Source organism: Patagioenas fasciata, chromosome W (genome assembly GCF_037038585.1).
Source record: "Patagioenas fasciata isolate bPatFas1 chromosome W, bPatFas1.hap1, whole genome shotgun sequence".
Taxonomy (NCBI): Eukaryota; Metazoa; Chordata; class Aves; order Columbiformes; family Columbidae; genus Patagioenas; species Patagioenas fasciata.
Window position 1 is genome coordinate 1475001 of NC_092559.1, and position 20000 is coordinate 1495000.

At 43.9% G+C, this 20000-nt stretch overlaps 1 protein-coding gene across 14 annotated transcripts in view; it reads left to right on the top strand.

Annotated features, from left to right (window-relative positions):
* LOC136114600 (netrin receptor DCC) overlaps window positions 1–20000 on the top strand; it is a 361710-nt gene that overhangs the window by 263709 nt on the left and 78001 nt on the right. For all 14 annotated transcript variants that reach the window (XM_071801689.1, XM_071801688.1, XM_071801697.1 and 11 more), the window contains 2 exons: window positions 1–44; window positions 5483–5532. The exon at window positions 1–44 is cut by the window's left edge and continues 95 nt beyond it. In XM_071801689.1, the coding sequence (XP_071657790.1) occupies window positions 1–44; window positions 5483–5532 (94 nt within the window). The remainder of the gene's footprint in view (window positions 45–5482; window positions 5533–20000) is intronic.

Here is a 20000-nt window from a genome sequence, read left to right on the forward strand (position 1 = left end):
CGGCGTCTCCAGCGGGGAGGTGACGGTCACCACGCTGTCAGATGGTGAGTGGAGACCCCGAACTGTTGTCTCTATCACAGGATTTTATTCATTTTTTTTCTGGATTTTGGAAGAGGCAGCGATGAAAGTGAATCAGCGATGGGCTGATTCCGGTGGGGTGGGATAAAGTTCACCAAGACCAAGTGGCGGGTCCTGCACTTTGGCCACAAGAACCCCCTGCAGTGCTCCAGGCTGGCACAGAGTGGCTGGAGAGCAGTCAGGCAGAAAGGGACCTGGGGGGACTCATGGACAGGAAGCTCAACAGGAGCCACCAGTGTGCCCAGGTGGCCAAGAAGGCCAATGGTGTCCTGTCCTGTATCCAAAGCAGCGTGGTCAGCAGGACAAGGGCAGTGATCCTTCCCCTGTGCTCTGCATTGGGGAGGCCACACCTGGAGTGTTGTGTTCAGTTCTGGGCCCCTCAGCTCAGGAAAGAGCTTGAAGTGCTGGAGCGGGTCCAGAGAAGAGCAACAAGACTGGGGAAGGGACTTGAGCACAAGCCCTACGGGGAGAGGCTGAGGGAGCTGGGCTTGTTCAGTCTGGAGCAGAGGAGGCTTAGAGGTGAGCTCAGCACTCTCTAGAACCACCTGAAGGGCAGTTCTAGCCAGGGGGGGATTGGGCTCTTCTCGCAAGCAGTCAGCAATAGGACAAGGGGGTTTAAACTTAAATTTAGGCTGGAGATTAGAAAGCAATTCTTCGCAGAGAGAGTGGTCAGGCATTGGAATGGCTGCCCAGGGAGGTGCTGGACTCACCGGCCTTGGAGGTTTCTAACCTGAGATTGGCCATGGCACTTAGTGCCATCATCTGGTCAATGGACTGGAGTTGGCCCAAGGGTTGGACTGGATGATCTCTGAGGGCTTTTCCAGCCCAGTCTGTTCTGTGATTCTGTGAAACGAGGAGGTTATTGAACGTGCAGGGTGGAAATCAAGAGCTTCAATACCCACCCACAGCTGATGTTCTCCAAGGATAATTTTGTTCATTATACCTACGTCTAACAACAAGAGTAATGTCCTTTTCTCCATATTTTCTCTTTAACCTCCAACTGTAGCTTTTCAGCAGAACCTACAGCATGTTTCAAAAAGACGGACCCACTTTCAAAGCAGCAGATTTCACAATTGCAACATATTCTAATTACACAAGTTTTGCAAACAGACTTAGCAACTTGTAGTAACTTTGCAGCCCATCCTTTCCAGCGGTACGAGTTTCATCCATGCGCTGTTCGTGTTTGCAGAGACGCAGCGATTTCAAATTACGTCCCTCTTTTTGAAACACCCTGTGTTTTACTGCGCCTGCGTTTAAAGATCCAACCGCTTGAGTTTGCTTTGTGATTTAAAGACGGGGCAGCACATACGCTCCGAAACCTGCTGGTCACAGCGGCTGCTCCATCATCCTTCCCCGAGCTCCAGGCGATAAATGGAACTTTCCTTGGCGTTCGGAAGCACTTGGTTGTGTCCAATCTCACAAAACGTTACCGCGCTCCCGACTCTTGTTGAAATCGCTGAGCCTGATCCCCACATCTGCTTAAAATAACTTCATCGGAGCCATTTGGGCTCGAAAAGCGTAAAAATGAAGGAGAAATGATTTCAGTGGGAGTTTGGAAAGCAGAGCAGACAGGGATGTACCAGCTCCTCATTGAACCCAAGACAGTGAGTTGTTGTTTTCCTTTTCCTTACCAACATTTTATTCAAAAATAAGAGGTGTCAACTAAGCTTTTAAAGCAAGATTTATCAACAGTTCGTTTTCCATCTGCTAAAAATTCCGCCAGCTTTTCCATTCGTGCTTATAGAGCAACGTATAGGAGTTCAGGTGGCGCTGGCCTGGGTTGGAATCATGAATTTAATGTCATTTTCATGGGGAAAAATGTTGAATCTTACATAGTAGAAAATGAAGAGTAAGCAAGAAATATGTTGCCATGGGCTTCGATTTGCTGGGTTTTTCTCCCCAGATGACCTGTGCTAACAAACCTACTTAGAAATGGTGCCCAACACATCGGTAACCAGCTCAGGCCGCATAAAAACTTGAGTGTTTTCCCTTTCCATGGTGTCGATAGAGCAAAAGAACGGAACGGAGAACCCGAGTTCCCTTTATATTTGCCCTAATTATCTCCTAGAGTTGATAACTCTCCCGGAACAGCTTGTGTGAGGTTGAAAGAAGATATTGAGACCTTCTCGCTGGCTCCACTACCTGGCAGGAGGTTGGAGCGATGGGGATTGGGGCTCTTTGTGCTCCTTACGCTCCCCAGCAAATTCAGTTTTCCCTTGTAATCCAGGCTGGAGCTTGGCGGAATAAATGACTTCACACTTATAATTATAAAAACAAAAGGAAAACAAGCGCAAATGAATATTTTGCATAATGTATGTAGATGTAATTCACAGCGTGAAGCGCCCAGCCGCGGCCCTCGGCTCCGCTTTGCTTTTAAATGTCAGCCTACGCGAGGAAGGGAAAGATTGTTATTCATGAGGCGGAAAATGAGCCCCTGCAAGGGTTTGAAACGCTTCACCTGGCTGCGAATTAAAACCGGTGCTAACGAGGTTTGTTGGGGAGCGTTCCTGAAATCCGGAGCGTGCGGAGGTGCCTTTGTTTGGGGAATCTGCAAAAAGACGGGGTTGGGTTTTCTCTTATTTAAGCCCCTTTTCATCATTTCTGCGTCTGTTTGCAACCACTTTGGTCTCTTGCATAAAGAAGAGCAGCAGCAAAAGCCTGGCTTTAGCTAAGCCTGGCTTTGGCCGAGCCTGAGCTAAGGTGATAGCAAAACCTAAGGAAAGGAGGGAATGACAAGATCAAGTCTACAGCACCAAAACTCTCTGCAATTCCTTCTTTCCCAGGTTTAAGGTCCCTTCTGCTGCACAATAAAAGACATTTAACCCGCCCCGGTTTAGAGCTGAGAGGTAAAGGGAGGAGAAATCATGTCTTTCGTTATCTTGACATGTGGTTTTTGGGCCGGTTTTGTCCCTCCATCCCCTGCCACCATCAGAGGGATTTAATGCGGCTGCAGGAGCTCCAGACACCATTCAGTGGACATCCTGGATCCTTAATGCTTAATTTTGGGTTTAAAATACAGCTCAGATACTGTTTGACCATTTCAGCGATGCCGCAAGCTCATGAATTTATCAAAACGCCTTAAATCGCAGCGATTGGCAGCCTTATTTCATGCTTCCCGAGTACTTGATTTAAATATCATTTCTAGCCGTAATTAGAATATGCCTTGATTTTCTTCTTGAAGTCAATTTGAAGTTCGGATCGGCACAGGAGTTTTCCAGCAGCCGCTTCGGTGTTTGCGCGATGGTCCGACGAGGGTTTTCCCATCGCTCGGTGCCACCGACGCGGTGACCAGCGTCACCCTAATAGGGACCGAACCTCTTTGTATCCCTCAAGTTATTCAATCTATCCATTTGGAAGAATTACTGGACCATTTCCTTCCTCCTCCTCCTCTTCATCTGGGGCTTCATCCACTGGTGCCAAGACAAAGGGACCAAGTTGTCCCTAAATGCATCCACCCCTTCATTGCTTATTGCAATCCCTGGGTAAAGTAAATTCTACTCTAATTACTAATGGTGTAATTAAGCCACCAATAATAAACAAATCCCACATTCTACCAGGTGCGTCCCATTTATTGATTTGATCAAGATATCAAACCAAAGGATGCAACTGAAATCTGGGTTTGCCAGGGAGCTCCCTGATTTTCGTCTTCTACAACCCGCGATATTAAATCAGGCTCTGATTTGCTAACGCAAAGAGTCTGGTTGACTGAGCAAGGAGTAAAGACACCCAGTGATTGAGTTGGATGCTGGCTGAGGTCTGGGTTTATTTCTCGTTCTGATGGAAGAACCATAAAAAACGATACGGGATGGATCAGTTATGACCGCGTACGCAATAACATTGGGAAACGTGACAAGCGGTGACCGAAGAGAAATAATCGAAATAATAGGAAGACAAGCAAATAGTATTTAAAAAAAGGGTAGGGGAATCAAATGTAGTTGCACTAAAACTCGGAGCAAATATTGTCCAGCTAGAAGAGGTTTTATATTTGTCGAAACGAGGGGAGCGTGAGCACCGACATCCCCTCGGTATTAAGGGAGACAAAGTATCTCCTGCCAATGGGACCCTCCTGTTAAACTGTTGTTACTTTTCCTCTTTTGCGGCCTCTATTTACAGTCTTATTTTCATTTTAGGCCTGGCAAATGACTTAGGCCTGACTTAAATCGCAGCTTGCGCTGAGGATGCTCCAAAGCGCTGCGGATTTGCTTGTTGAACGCAGATGTGACCAGACCAACGCTGCTTAAAATAACCGGGGAAACGTATATTTTATATAACTTGCTGTCATCTTTTCATGTTTCTTATCGTCTTAGTGCCTATTAAATTATTTAGAGATTCATAGGTGTTAAAGTCGGGGATTATTTCCTGCTCTAGATGCAAATTGTCTCTTCCGGAATGTTGATCTCAGGTTGTGCCGATTGTCTCCGTCTTATATGGACAATATAGACTAAATATGGACAATATAGACTAAATATGGACACTATAGACTAAGTATGGATAATATAGACTAAGTACGGATAATATAGATTAAATGTGGATAATACAGACTAAATACGGACAATATAGAAACAACACATAGAGACAATACATAGGAACGTGTTCCATCTCATACGCTCTTTGCCGATTAAATTATCCTCTATAACCAGAGTCTTTTCCCCATTCTGATAACAAGAGATAATAATCCGAGCACTTCTTACCACTTATTTAAATAGAAGGAGCTCATTTCATCTCTGAGATGCTTCGGGTCTCAGATCGTCGCCGTCGCTCTTTGCCGAATCAATCGGGACGTGCGGAAAACGGCAACGAGAACGACGCTGCCCTTGCGTTCCTGTTAATATCATAGCAAAATGGGTTGAAGAACTCGGCGTTGACTCGATGTACGCTGAAAAATCAGCTGCAAACTATTCTTAAATTGGGTATTCACCATGATCCTCTTTCAGCTCTTAAAATCAGCGAGAGAAATGATATCTAAAGTTTGTTTTAAGCAGCCATGTGGCCTCACTAATGCAACTGAGAGAGGAAGACGCTGCTCTGTAGATTAAAATATGGTCTGAAATGCATTTTATGAAACAAAAGCCAGAGGAATTGCGGCATATTCTTGTTTATTTGTGACCGAGTTGACAACAAATAAGTGGCTTCAAGTAGCTGGTGTCACCACGGGGAGCCTGTCGAGTGGCTCTTTAAAGGGCTCCGAACAGGGTTATCAAAAAGGAGAATAAATGAGCAGATGCATTTGGTTTCTCCTCTCTCTGGGGGACCTCTGAAGTGCCACCTGCAAGGTTGCCATCAGGTTCTAAAGGAGGTGTCAAAGCCGCGCTCTTCTTCCCAAAGAGAAAAACATTGGATGCAACCAATTCTTCGACATTAACGGCGCTATTTCCCATTTCTTTTTGCTTCTCTTGGCTCGCAGTGCCCAGCGCGACGCCGCAGAACGTCTCCTTGGAAGTGGTCAACTCCAGGGTAAGTGGCGGGTGACCGCAAATATTTCTATAGATATCCCTATTTCCTGTCGCTTTTTCACCTACAAATAATCCGTTCCCTTCCCTTGTCCAACAAATAGCCTTAAAATCACCAAAACACCCCAAAAAATGGTTTAGAGGGAAGCAGTGATTCATTGTTTTAATTCCCCACAAGGTTTCAGCACCGCTCGCGTCGCTTAAACTCAGCCGAACGAACAGAAACTGGTCCCCGATCGCACATTAACATCTGTAATAAATGTAACTACGCTATGATTAAATGGAATAACGAGCAGCAGAGCTGGTCCGGGGGGAAAAGGGCTGGGAAATCGATATTTTATTGGTAGGTTATAGGCGCCGCGTGCAGGTTGGTCGGTTGGCATCGCGCTTCTTGGTTTTCCGCAAGGTGCGTTTCGTTCTCTTCAACGCTTTGCTCCGTAAAAATGTCGAATATTTCTGTGTCTTTCTCTTCTCCTGCTCATTTTCGTGCTCTCAAACATAGATTCTGGTTTATTTATCGTTTTTCCACGCACCCAGCTCCAGTCACTTAAATTCCTCTTCCACGTCGCGCCCAAAGGGCATCGATGTCTCGGCACATCTCGTTCCGAAGCTTTTGTGTTTACTCGTTCGTGCTTATTCTCCAGGTAAAATGTCATGGAGCAATTGATCACGTTTGGTGACCTTTTGCGCCCATCATTTACATTTAAAGTACTTAAAACAAGAAACCAGAAAACGAGCTGCAGGGTCCGGTGCTGCGCGGGGCGATGTGCGGATGCTCTACCCTAAAATACCCTGTTTATTGGTATTTATTGATGTAGGGAGTTTGGATAGATGGGGAAGAGGTGAACGATCTCGTCCCATCGTCAGAAATTCCAAATCAGAGCAATAAACGGTGGAAAGCTTGACGAGAAATTCGTTTGCAGATGGATCTTGGGAGATGTGAGACCGTCCGGAGCATCCATCATGATGTGGGATATCAGTTCTGTAGACCTTTCCATGATAATTGTGTAATAAAGGTATTTTCAGGGTGTATATATAAAATATGGATCTTCATCAATGAGATATGGAAGAACCTGAACTCTTTTGGGCTTGAATAGAATGTAAGTACTTAAATATTTGGAGCGTGTTGTTGCTTTTCAGCGGTCAGAATTAATTTGATTAAACACTCATCTGCTTAAAGCAAACCAAATAATTAAGTAACCCTCCTGTTTTGAGCGGTGCCCAAAGTCCGGCCTTAGCATTTCCTACCATTGTTTAAAATTTTATCTCTGGTTTAATAAGATTTCTCCCTTTCTGCTATTTTTCTTTGGCAATGGCAGCTCTATTAATTTAATAACATAGCGGGAGACGGGCAAGCGAATGGAAAAAGCTTGGTATGAATGACTATTATCATGATTATTGCTTAATATTGATGGTGTTCGGTGACTGGAGACCTGGGTCAGATCGGAATTGATATCGGTGAGAAATGGGAGAGAAATAAGAACTCCCTGCCAAAATATAAAGGATTTCACTTGAAAAGTAGCTGAGACAAGTAAATGGGAAATACCAGAAGCTGGAAAAGTTCATAGGGCGCTTGCATGGACTTTTAATTAGAGATCAATGATCTAAGAAGAGATTGATTTCTAACTCCTTTTGTTTCCAATGACGCTGCTTTGCTTAAGGAAAAATAACCGTACGATGCTTAAGAGGTGAATAGAGTTGTTTTCCAAGGAATATCTCTGTTTATCACGTTGTTAGGAAGCATTTCTTGAGCGCGAGGCTTCCTGGAGAGGCCTTCATACCCCAAGTCTGTTGGTCTTTAAGAGGCATTTGGACAAAGTCTTTAATCCCATAATTTAACTTTGGGCCAGGCAGTTGGACTGGGTGGTTGTTGTGGGTCCTTTCCAACTGGAACTATTCTCTTTCCATTCAAATTCTGTTTCTAGGCTGATTTTATTCTAGTTCTATAACAGAAGTAGAATATTCTGTTCTGTTTCTGTTCTTATTCTATTCAGGTCTGTTCCATTCCATTCTAGTTCTAGTCCTGTTCTGATTCTATTCCCTTCCCTTCCCTTCCCTTCCCTTCCCTTCCCCTTTTCCCGTTCTGATTCTGTTCTGTTTCTATTTGAATTCTATTCTGTCCTATTCTAATTCTATTATATTTTGTTCTATTTGAATTCTATTCTATTTTCTTGTGTTTGAATTCTATTCTATTCTGTTCTATTTGAATTCTGTTCTGTTCTATTCTAATTCTATTCTATTCTGTTCTATTTGAATTCTATTCTAATTCTATTCAAATTCTGATTCTCTTCTGTTTCTAGTCTAATTCTAGTCTATCCTAATCCTCTTCTAATTTTAGTTCTATTCTATTCTGATTCTCTTGTTTAATTATCCCTTATCTTGCCATCCAAGTTGAGAACTGCCCAGGAAGGCCGTAGAAGGGTAGAGGAGCCATCTCCATCCCACCGACGGGGAAAAACTGAGCTTATACTGTCAAACAAACTGCGTCTTGAGGACCGTTCACAAAAAAAAACCCAATTTCAGTGAGTCAATACGTCTGAAAAAGCCGAGAGAGCTCTCAGATAGACATTGGTGGTGTGGCCGTAGGAAGAGATGAGCTGGGAGCTGGGAATTGCGGCTGGATTCCTCCTGAAGGAATCGGTTGTAAAGAACCAAAAAGTCACATCAGAACGACTGTCACCGCTATTTAGAGCCGTGTCCTCTCGAAACAATGTATGTAACCTTTAAATCTCTTCCTTACGGAGAAGACCACAGAGAAAGAGCTCTTTAACCTTTAAATCTGTTACTTATAGGAAAGGACAGTAACAAGCGCGGAGCTTAACCTTTCAAAAGAGGAAATTTGCTGAAAGCTCGTAGATCGATACCTTCGTATCCCCGCTTTTAATTCTACACATTTCCGAGACCAAAAAGCGTTGGTGGGTCATTCTCTTAGAAAATACCCCTTGAACTAGGCCGGCGTATAATTGCGCACTTCAAATGGCATCACGCAAGTACGAAGTTCATCTTTAATGGGCCGAGAGGATTTTGTCGTATTTAAATATCGTCCGCCCCCCGACCCCTCGCTGCTGAGCCCGTAGAAATTCTCAAAGGTTACGGTGTCAAAACTGACCAGGTAATTCATGACGTTATGGGATTTGATTAAACCTCCTTCAAGGTGATAAATGTTCCGGCCACCTTTCCATTTAAGAGAAATTTAGAGATACTATTAAGCCACTTAATGCACCCCGGGCAACACATGGAGTCGGAGCTCTGGGCAGTTATTTCTTAATGCTAACGACTCGGCAGCTCCTGGTTTACCCAGAGACCAATAAAGCAAATTAATGAGCTATGACACTGATTAGTAGAGCTCTGGGTATCTCGGAGAGAAACGATAAAAAGACCAAGGAAGGAGAAAGAGAAGGTCAGGAGGAACAGGAGCAGATATTATAGGACATTCTGCTCTGCCCGTTACCCAAAGATAAGAGGAAGGAGCTGCTGGGCTTTTATTTTCCGTGGTCATGATATAAGGGAAAAATAAAATACAGTGAAATACAATTAAATACAATGCGATACAACACAACACAACACAATACAACACAACACAACACAACACAATACAACACAACACAACACAACACAACACAACACAATACAACACAACACAACACAATACAACACAACACAGTACAATACAACACAACACAACACAATACAACACAACACAATACAACACAATACAATACAACACAACACAATACAACGCAACACAATACAACGCAACACAATACAACACAACGCAACACAATACAACACAACACAATACAATACAACACAATACAATACAACACAATACAATACAATAAAAATAATAAAGTAAAAATCATCTAGCGTTCTTCTAGGCGGGTGTCCCTGGTCACAGGGTTGGGTGGTACCAGAGGGACCCAGGTGACGCTGAACCAGCATTTTGGCATCTTCTGACGTTCCCTTCTGGGTTCCCATCCATTTCCGGTATTATTAATTAATATCATTAATATAATTATTATTTTAGTAATTCTTTACACTCCCTCCTGTGCATCTTTTGTGGTCTGGGAGGAGGCTCTTGTGATAGGGTCCATAGATGCTAAAAGCGCAAAGTATCTTCGTATGGTATTTTATGGTTTATTATTTGAATTTTACATGTGTAGATGAGATGTAGCTAAGAGTTGTGGCATCGAAAAGGCACTAAATATTAGGAAATAACAATCGTCTCTTTTATTATGAGACTTCTAATAATGAGAGGTTAAAAGTTGATCGTTGTTTAGTATGATGCCGAAAATCATCTTTGCCCATGGGCCGTGACTGTGTCGTTGGCCATCGCAGCCACCATCTGAAGTGGAAAGAGAGGGTGTTTAATGCCCATTTACCAGGGAAAACGGTGTTTTTATCAGGAAAAAAACCCTATTTTTCACCCCTTTCAGTAACTTGAATGATGTTTTTCTTCAATATCTCATATTTCCACAGTCCGTAAAGCTCCAGCCTTGAGCCGTGTTCTCCCATTTCTTGTCATAAAACCTCCGAGTTCACTCAACCGGTTCCTGCTCGGGCTGGAAAAAGGAGCAGAAAATACAATACCTGAGGGAATAAAGAGGATTCAGATCCTCCTCAACACAACCGCGACTTCCTGAGGGTCTTGGTGTCGTCAGAAATCTCCCCAAAATCACATAAGAAACCCCAGAAATGCCGAGAGACGCGTTTGGATGCTACGCGGCGTTCACTTGTTCCAATATTTACTTTGATTCCCTTAAGAGATCCTTCTCCTTTCGCAATTAGGCAGTTAGAGCGACAAAATAATTTATAATCACAGCAAGCAAAGCAGCGCAAATCTGTTCCTAAATATATTTCCCCTTAATTTGATGTGTTGCGGTAAACAGTTTATTCATTTATAAAGACGTGCCTCGGAAATTACCGGCATCACGTTAGCCCCGATAAGCGCAACTTTGTTTTGAGTATCAGACAAAGCGACTGAGCTTTGGAGGGAAATAAATTCAATGTAATATAAAGAAGCGATGGTTTGAGTTGAAAACCGGGACTTGGTAGGTCTGGGTTTTAATCCCAGCTGGTTTAGGAGGAAGAGTTTAAGTCTATGGGTTGGTTCCATCTGTCTATGGGAGTTTCTCTTTCCAAAATGTGGAGCTTGATGGAGTCGTCTTGTATTTAGAAGACACATAAGCATCTTTGAATATATTTTGATTTGGCCTCGAATTAAGGATTGAATATTTTGATTTGACCTTGAATTAGGGATGGAAGTGCCTTCTGGAATTGCGTTGACCTTTCCAAGTGCTCGTTCTCTCTCTGTGCAAAACATTTATATCATTATTATATTTATATTATCATTATCTTTATATTTATATTATTATTATAGTTATTATTCTATTTATATTATTCTATTTATATTATTATTCTATTTATATTATTAGGTCTGGTTTGCTCTTCCCATGCTGCGAACTGTGATGTTGTGCCTTTTCAATCATTGAAAAACTTCATCAGATAGCAACCAAATTCTAAACATTGGCACCAAATTGTCACCATCCACATTCATCCATGGTGACCTATAGAGTTTCCATCAGCCTATATATTGCATTTATCATCAGGAAGCATTCAATTTCTCAAATGATTCGGAGCAAACAACAAACTTTGCGGGCAGAGAGGAAGCCAAATGACTCACTGTAAATAATTCCCTCATCTCTAATTGTGGTTCTCTCCATTTTAATTTTGCGGCGCTGCCGGATTTTCTTCCACGTTGGGTGTTGTGTCTCGGGGTTGGTTTTTCTTTGCTATTTTGCCCTTTAATGGCTCTTCTCTCATTGTTTTGACTGGGGAACACGCTGGACGATTTGAGCTACGACATCAGGTTTGCTCCTCTTTTCAATGGCTGGAGGGCATCACCCGCTATGGGGAAATGATTGAAAGCTGGAAGGTTAATGGACATAAATTAAAGGGCATTAAACCCCCGTATGGATGCTCTTGGTCGGGTGTAAAGTTGTCACTTCAGAGGAGCATGAGCCACCTTGAAACACCAACTCATAAAGGCCAATTTACTTCTGAAGGAGCCCAACCACCCTAGAGTTTGATGAGCTTTAATTCATAGATGGAAATAACAATAATAATAATTCACTACTGGAAAGAATTCATTTACTTCCCTCTCTCACCAAAGCATCCTATGGTTGCTAGAGTGGTCTCCCCTTTTATAAATCACTTTTCACCTTCCAGACGCTATTATTATGATTATTATTATTATTTCCATTTATTTCCATGTCTTCAGCATCTCCTCCTGCAGCTCTTTACTCTTAAACATCCGCAGAGTTTGAGATCCCGAGGCTTTCCCAGTATCACCCATATTATTCTCTGCTCGGTCACAACAAACCAAGACAGCAAGAAATTACTGACAATATTCCCGAGGTAATATAGAAACTCCTTAAGCTCCTTTAGGCTTCTCTTTCATCCCGATGTCCCTAAACACCTTTTAAAGGGTTTTTTTTTTTAAAACACATAACATGCAAATTGATGTAATTCTTTCTAATCACATCTATTTATGTAGATTTCCTTGGCCGGAGTCCAGCGAGTAAAATCGGTGGCCTTGAACGCCCTTATTTCACCAAAAAATTGCAGGATCTTATTCAATATGCCTGGGTCGGGGGAGAAATGACTATAATCTTCTAAAATTGGTATTCATAGGAAGGACTCCGGAATGGTTTCAATTTGATGACGGGATCTTGCAACCGAGCTTTGATGAGCTCCTACGAAAGGGCCGAATTGCCCATTCTGGGCCTTTTTGAGAACGGGGGTCACGTTTGACTTTGCCGATGCAACGACTTGGGGAGCAGATTGGAGCGAATCGGTGTGATGGGCGAGAAATGCGGTCAACCTGGAACTCAAGCGTCTTGGAGCTAAAACCAAACGGTTGCTTTAGGCCGATGGCAAACGCGGCGAAACAAATTGGCCTAATTCGCCGCTTTATTTCCAAAGGGCTGAGTGGAATATTCAACCCAACTGGTGGACCCTGGGTGGGATGCGAGGGTAGAGATGCTGTCGACGCAGCTTCTTGGGGCTCTGGTTGGACTTGTAGGCAAAAATGTGAACAACAGGAGAAATATTGTGCAATAGAAAAGCTTTTTCCTCTTCGGACGCGTAGCTCGGTGGTTGAAGTGCAAAGCTCTGCTGAAACAACACGGGCAAAACCAACCAAGTAGTAACAATTAAGTAGTTTTCATCTTCAAAGAGCTTAACAAATACAAACTAATTAATCCCCGCAGTTCCCTCCTGGGGTGTTAACACGGTTTCAATTAGTGCTGCCTTGACACCCAACCTCGTTAGGACGACGATGCCGTGGACACCGATGGAGGTGGCAACCGGTGGCTCTTGTCCCATTGCTACTCTCAAAGGGCTGATGTTGAGAAAGAGCCTGAAAAACCTTCTGATTTGCTTCCACAGGAGCATCCAGTGGGGTTTGGAAACCTCCGTACCCATCAAACATTGTCCTTTGCTCATTCGTGCACCGACGCGTCTACATAAACGGAGCCGGAACGATGTGATAAGACTTTAAAGTCAAACCTGATGCGATAGATTTTCCCGCTGCTGCAACATCTCTTGGAGATATACAACTATTGATAAGGGTGGATTACAAAGTACCTCCACATCTTTAAGGTTCCAAATAAAGGGCTCCAATCCAGCTAAAAGTGGAGCAAAATTGTTAAAGGATTTGCATAATAAGCATCAAAAAGCACCCAAAATTAGTGGAGCTTAATCCTTCCCAGTCAAGTGGTTGATGTCATCCTTTCCAGAGGAAAGGGAACTCATAAACATATAAATTAAATTCATTAGTGTTTGCAAAATGAGATTCTCCCAAGTGCTACGTCAGGACTGTGCAGTGGGGCTGAAATTTCATCGAGAAAAAGAAAAGGATATATATATATTTCATATATATAAATATATATATATATATTTAAAAATAGGGATTAGGTTCTTCTTGAAGGTTCCTACATTGGCAAAAGTATTGGGTGGTTTTCCATCCACCTTGAGTAAAGTTGAGTGGGAACAACGACACCACGTCCCCAAGGCCAACACAACCTCCTGCAACGTTTCCAAGTCTTTCTGGGGCAACAAACCCCTAATACCAGAATTTAGGGATCTTTTTAACTGTAGGAAAGGAGCATTTTCTGTCCTTCAGCCTTAGAAGCAGTTGAAATCTTCTCAGGGCTCCCGTGTTGAGTGCGGAGCTTCCATCTGCTCTCGGTGTCGTAAAACAACATCATTGCACTCAAGTACCAACAGTGCTTAGCGATCGCAATTCCGCGCCTTTTGTTCCTGTTGGGTTTGCTTGATGAGTTTTTAGACTTCATTGAGAATCGGGCTTAATTTTAGGAAAGATACAATGATGGTTTAATGTCTTTATTAGAGGTTTATGAGGGCTGAGTGGAAACACCTTGTAGCGATGGGTGGATTTACACAAACCTTACATAGTTCTTCCTTAGAATTAGAAATACTTTAATCATTTATATTATTACTTTTTACAAATGATGAACCCAAGTGAGGCCGTTAGTTGTGATTCACCCCAGGTCCGTATCCTCGGTTTCTAAACCAACACTGAATTCTTCTCTCCAGCATCTTTCTCATTTCCTATTTATTTTGAAGGATGTTATCGAAGCCTCTTATTGAATTTATTGCCAATTACGTTGGGGAAAAAGAAGTAAAACTGTATTAATACAGCCAAATTCAATGAAGTCTGACAGGCGCGTTGCTTCTGAGCATCCCTGATTTAATCACGCCAGCAATTTGCCCGGTGCCGAGTTCGTTAGCTGCCAGTATTCAGCGCAAAAAAACACTCATTAATTTCTTTTGACCGAGCTCAATATTTTCCGATGGTTTATTTTTATAAAGAAATATCCCTGGTGCTAATTCCTGCTCTGTAACGCTTGCAAATTCATCCTTTTGTTCCCCATATGTATCAGCGCATGGACTAAGCTCAGCCTAAGCGTGGCCTTCCCGATGCGTGAGTGTTTATTACAACTTTAGGCCGAGGCTCCGGTGAAACACAATAAAATGAGCCAGCAGAAATTTGGGAACGACTTTTGTCGTAAAAGTTCACCCATGATGGAATAAACACCAACGTAATTCATTCCGAGACGCGCGATAATTTGGGCGTCTCTCTCCCTTCGATTTCCGATGGCTGGTAATGAGTCGTAAGATTTCTGCAGCATCGGCAGAGTTTTTTAATTGGATTTTATTTTTATTGTATTATTTAGTATACATATATATATAGAGAGAGAGAGAGACAGCAATGCGCTTCCCTCATTTTCGATCGCATTTCTTAACATCCCATTTTAATTGCCTTTTGCGCGGAGATACACGCCGGCAATACGTTCTTTTATCATCCGCAAATCCATTGGCCCAGTGCCATTGAGTAAGGAAAATCCCCCTTCTGCAATTTGACAGCGGAGCACAGAGATTTCGATGCTTTTTGACACTTCCCGTAATTATTTTGTTATGACTCTAATGAAGGCTGCGTGCGAATTGAAGAACAGAATCAATGTTGCTCCGTAGAGGTGAAATTCCTCCCGGCCTTCAGGATGGGAATATCAATGTTAGAGGTGCTTTGGGGTGGTTTGGACCATTTACCCTTCGCCTTCTCCTTCGTCACCGATAGATACGTGTGATACAAGGTCATGAGTGGATCTCTCGAGCCTGGCTTGCGAAGTCTAGGGGAGGCTGGCCTGAAACAATGGGAGCAAGGGGGGTGAAGAAGCATAAAAGGTGACTCCAGAATGGACACCATAGAAGATCTTCCCACCTGAGGATCCCGAACTGCGACGGAAGACCCGCAGGACTCCATGGGACGCCTTTAGAACTCGACTGGTGATAAACACAACCTCATTTCTCATCTTTTCCTTTACTTTTCCCCGTTTCTTTCCCCTTTTCTTTCTCTCTCTCTCTCCTATCGCGTGCCACTTTACGGCCAAATTAATAAAGTAACACTGCTTGATCGAATCATAACCCCTTGGCATTTTGGTCGCCTTCATTTTGCGCTCTGAGATCAAGGTAAAAGAACCATCGCGAGTCCATCGCCAGCTGGCGATCCTCACCTCTTGCAAAACCGGAATGTTTTTGAGATGCCGGATGGACGTCGCCTGTGTCAGACTCAATGGATTCGTTGATCCGATTCTCCATTTCTTAAACTCCGCGGTGCTCGTAGAAGCAGACAAAATGATTTCAGGGATGCCAGGGAGCGACGGGTGGATACGGAGCCGTCGCTTGGCGTTAGCATCAACGGCTCGCGATGGGGAAGACGGTTGGAACGCGTCTGTTAGGACTTATTTTCCCTAAAGCTACTGGGTGTATTATACAAAGCAAATATCTGCGGTGGAAATCCGAGGCCTAGCAGAGCTGCAGGCGTTTCTTTAATGCACCCGAATCGCAGTCATTAGACAACCAGCCAAACTTCGTTAAGCCGCAGCGTCCAGGTTGGTGGGACTTGTTGGGGAGCTCCCATCCTAGGAGACCAATTTCTTCTCCAAGGTCCGAGGTGGCCTTGGATATCTTCTCTACCCCATAATATTTCCTCAGTGCCTGGCGATAGAAACGGCCAATACAAAATAACGCACAAGGCAAGGTCAGAATCGCAAAGAAAACCACAAGAAATTGCAATTTGCTGGTTGGGTTGGCTCATCCCATGGTTCTCTGAGCGGGTTCCTCAGGAGAACGTTGCCTCCAGACGCTATTAAAGGGCGGTTGAAATATTGAAGCAATAACAAGTGGTTGCAGTAAATAACGTGTAGCTTCCAGCAACATACAAGCTGGCTGTGCTCAGATTACAAATACCCTGGTTTAAATATACTCTTTTTGCTTTTTTAGTAACTAAATCGGAATGTTTTGTATCCCCTCACGTTTTCTTGTGAGCCTGTGGGTTGACGGTGTAGCCACGGCACATGGTTACACATGGAGAACCATCCGACGCGGGGGTTTTACTCATCAAAAAATGCCTGAAAAATAGCTCTGTGTTCATAGAGACTTTTTCTTTGCTGCTTTATCCATTGCTTTTTCTTTAATTTATAAACCAAACAAGTTTAGGAATGGTGCGGATCCGGCAAAATGCGGATTTATCACGTAGAATGAAGATGCTGAAACGCAGCTGAGAACGCGCCGAGTTCCTTCTCTTTGCTGGTCCCAACTCAAGTTGGGACATTTCTCTTGCATTTTGGGGTAATATTTGACTTAGTGATGCAATATTGTTTGTTTCTATGTGGATTTGCACCTCACCCAGGCACCGTGATGATTCCGTGTCTTATCTCGCTCAGTGGGCTCTTGTACGAAGACTTTCAGGTATCTGATAGCAAAGCAGAAAAGCAAGAGGTGAGTCCAAAATTGGGGCAAAGCTGGAAAAAAATGTACATTAGTGCCCTTCAATCTTCTGTACCCACAAAAGGGCTGGTCCTGCAGTGGGGGCAACATGAGCAATGGCCTCAGTTGCCCAATTTGTGTCATTTCTACCTTGGCTTTCCCTTGGGTGGACCTATCTCCTTGGTGGCACCTCCAGCTCTTGCCGTCTCCTCCATGCGTAGCATCGCGCCACCATTAATTCCATATTGATTTGGCATTCCAGAAGAGAACCAGGTGTTCTCTCAGCTCTCCCAAGCTGCGCTCTGTGTGTTTTATGTCTCCATTCCAGCCCAGCGGTTCCTCCGCCAGGTTTTGTGCCCGTGATTAAAAATCATCACTCGGTTCTGCTGGTACAGTAGAAACCACCGCGTGAAATATTCTCTCATTCACCCTCGGCTGCCCGTGTAACCGAAACGAATGGGTTCCCAGCTCGTCGCTGGGGTCAGCGCTGACCTGACTCAGCTCCTGCTATTAATTCAAGCGATACTATGATCCCCCTGCCTTGGATTGTGGTGAAGGAGGCAGGTTACCCCTTAATAATAAACTAATTGTCATCCGGCTCTGCCCATAAGCTCCATAATCTTATTAGAGTTTCAGCACGGACCAGAAGGCCAGAAATGAAACGATCACATCTTGCGATTGTGCAAAATGTGCCTGGGCCAGCTAACGAAATAGGGACATTTCTCATACTCCAGCAATTGGAAAAGATGGGGAAGCGTCAGTAAAAACGTGGCCGTGTCGTTGTATTGTATTTTCACTGGAGCATTTGAATTGCTAGCATGGCAGATCATTTTTGCCTTTAAACGAAGAAAATTGTAATGCGAGAAAATGAAGAATACACTTGGCAGGGTGGTTTTTATTTGGCGTTTTGGTGATGAAGTGAATGCGGCTGGAAGAGCTTGTGTCTGAGTTTAACCGAGTGCATCATTCATGGTCGTGGTGAATCAGCCGATGATTTCTGGGTCAAGGTTTCCCCTACAAAACGACTGAAATGAGAGTTGAAAGGAGTCACCGTTTCCTCTGCCACCACCGCTAACGCACCACCGGTCCCAGCAGTCGGTTTTATGGGTTGATGCCTCTCTCCCCCACATCCCCCGTGTCGCGGTAAAGCGTTTAAGTGCCGGTGTTTTCCCACCGCGGTTGCTGGGGGATTGTTGGAACGTCAGCGCGATACGTCCCGCTGGATATCGCTGTTTGTCTTTCCTGAAACACCCTCCATTTTCCTTTGCTTAATGTTACCCTGCTGCTTCTAGCGATGCCCCTGGGTACCATCGCGAGCGATGCTCTACCATTGACATTTATAGCTTGTGTACACTTTATGCTCTTCTCTTCCCCCCCATATTCGTGTGCTGAGTTCCCCGAGGGACAGATTTTCATTAAAACAAGCAAGGAAAGAAAGAAGTTCCATTACTACACGCGATTACTGCGGTTGCTGTGATCATTACATGTGTTAATGCAATATATACGCAGTCTGGGTGTGAACAAATACAGGCTCAAGACCTTACATGGCAAAACAACTAAATAACAGCCTTTGCCCCCAAAATTAGAGCCTGAGGATTTTGTGGTAGTTCAGAATACCTTTCTGCACGGCTGCTATGAAGGTATTTGCAAATTAGCACACATTTGGCTTCGCTAATAATTACTGCTGTGGTCATTCTCTCTTCTGTTGAATTTCCAACTTCTCAGCTTTTCCATATCGTGAATAATACACAATATTATACGTTTTTCTTCTGTTCTAGAGCTCAGTACATGATGGTTGGTCAGGGAGTTGATTTTACCGATATCTCACAGAGCATGTAGCGCTGTTGGAGCAGAACGGGCGGTCAAGTCCAGCTTGGCTTCAACAGGCGCATTAAAGGGGAGCAGGGAAGAGGACGCGTGATAGGCCACGTGCAGCATTCTGGGGTAAGAAACCACGATTTTGGTGCCTGAGGAGATGGATCAGAAGGGGATCTTGTGCCTCTTGGGCACCAGGAGTTGAGGCCAAGTTGTTGAATCCAAAGCTCCAAGAGGTTCTGCTCAAGGCGTTGGCCATGACCCAACCCAACGTTTGGCCTGACGATGCTGATGGAGGAGCCGAAAGCAGGACAGGTGTTGTCGTTGGGATCTCTTGTTTCCAAAATCTGGTTTTAACCAGGACTTCTGGCCTAGACCAAATCTTCCAGTTATGGAGAAGGAACCCCTGCAAACAGGTGATGTTGCCACAGGTGTCTCGCTTGACAAATTGACGCGCAAATTGAGATATTGGCAATATTTCAAGAGCTGATGCTCTCACAGCACCTCTGTTAGAGATGCTTGAACTTCGAGGAGATTTGTTTCATTTGGAGAAGACGCCTTTGTGTTTCAGGCACAGAAATAATTGTTTCCAAGTGATGAAAAGGAGGTACCTGGAGCTCAGTTTCTCCTGCGGGAAATATTATCACAGGCTCGTTGTTTTGGCTTCTGCTGTATCCATAAAACTGATTTCTTCTTCAACACAGGCAACGAAAATAAGTATTATACCTAAAAGGTCTCTAAGGTAAATATTCCCAGAACGAGATTTATATTAAGAACCATCTGTAGCTTTCTTTGAGATGATTACTGGGGGAAAACGAGAAACGAAACTCTATTTCTTACTTGTTTAAATTTTGGAATGTATAGGCAAGATTCGTGGAGTTCATTTGGAAAAGGAAAATGAGGTTTGTACTAAAAAGGAGAGAGGGATGGATGGTTGGATGGATGGATGGATGGATGGATGGATGGGACCGATGGTTGGATGAATGGACGGATGGTTGGATGGATGGATGGACGGATGGTTGGATGGATGGATGGATGGACGGATGGTTGGATGGATGGATGGATGGATGGATGGATGGATGGATGGTAGGATGGATGGATGGATGGATGGTTGGACAGATGGTTGGACGGATGGTTGGATGGATGGTTGGATGAGTGGACGGACAGATGGTAGGATGAACGGATGGTAGGACGGACGGATGGATGGTTGGATGGATGGACGGACGGACAGACTGTAGGAAGGATGAATGGATGGACGGACGGACGGATGGATGGATGGATGGATGGATGGATGGATGGATGGAT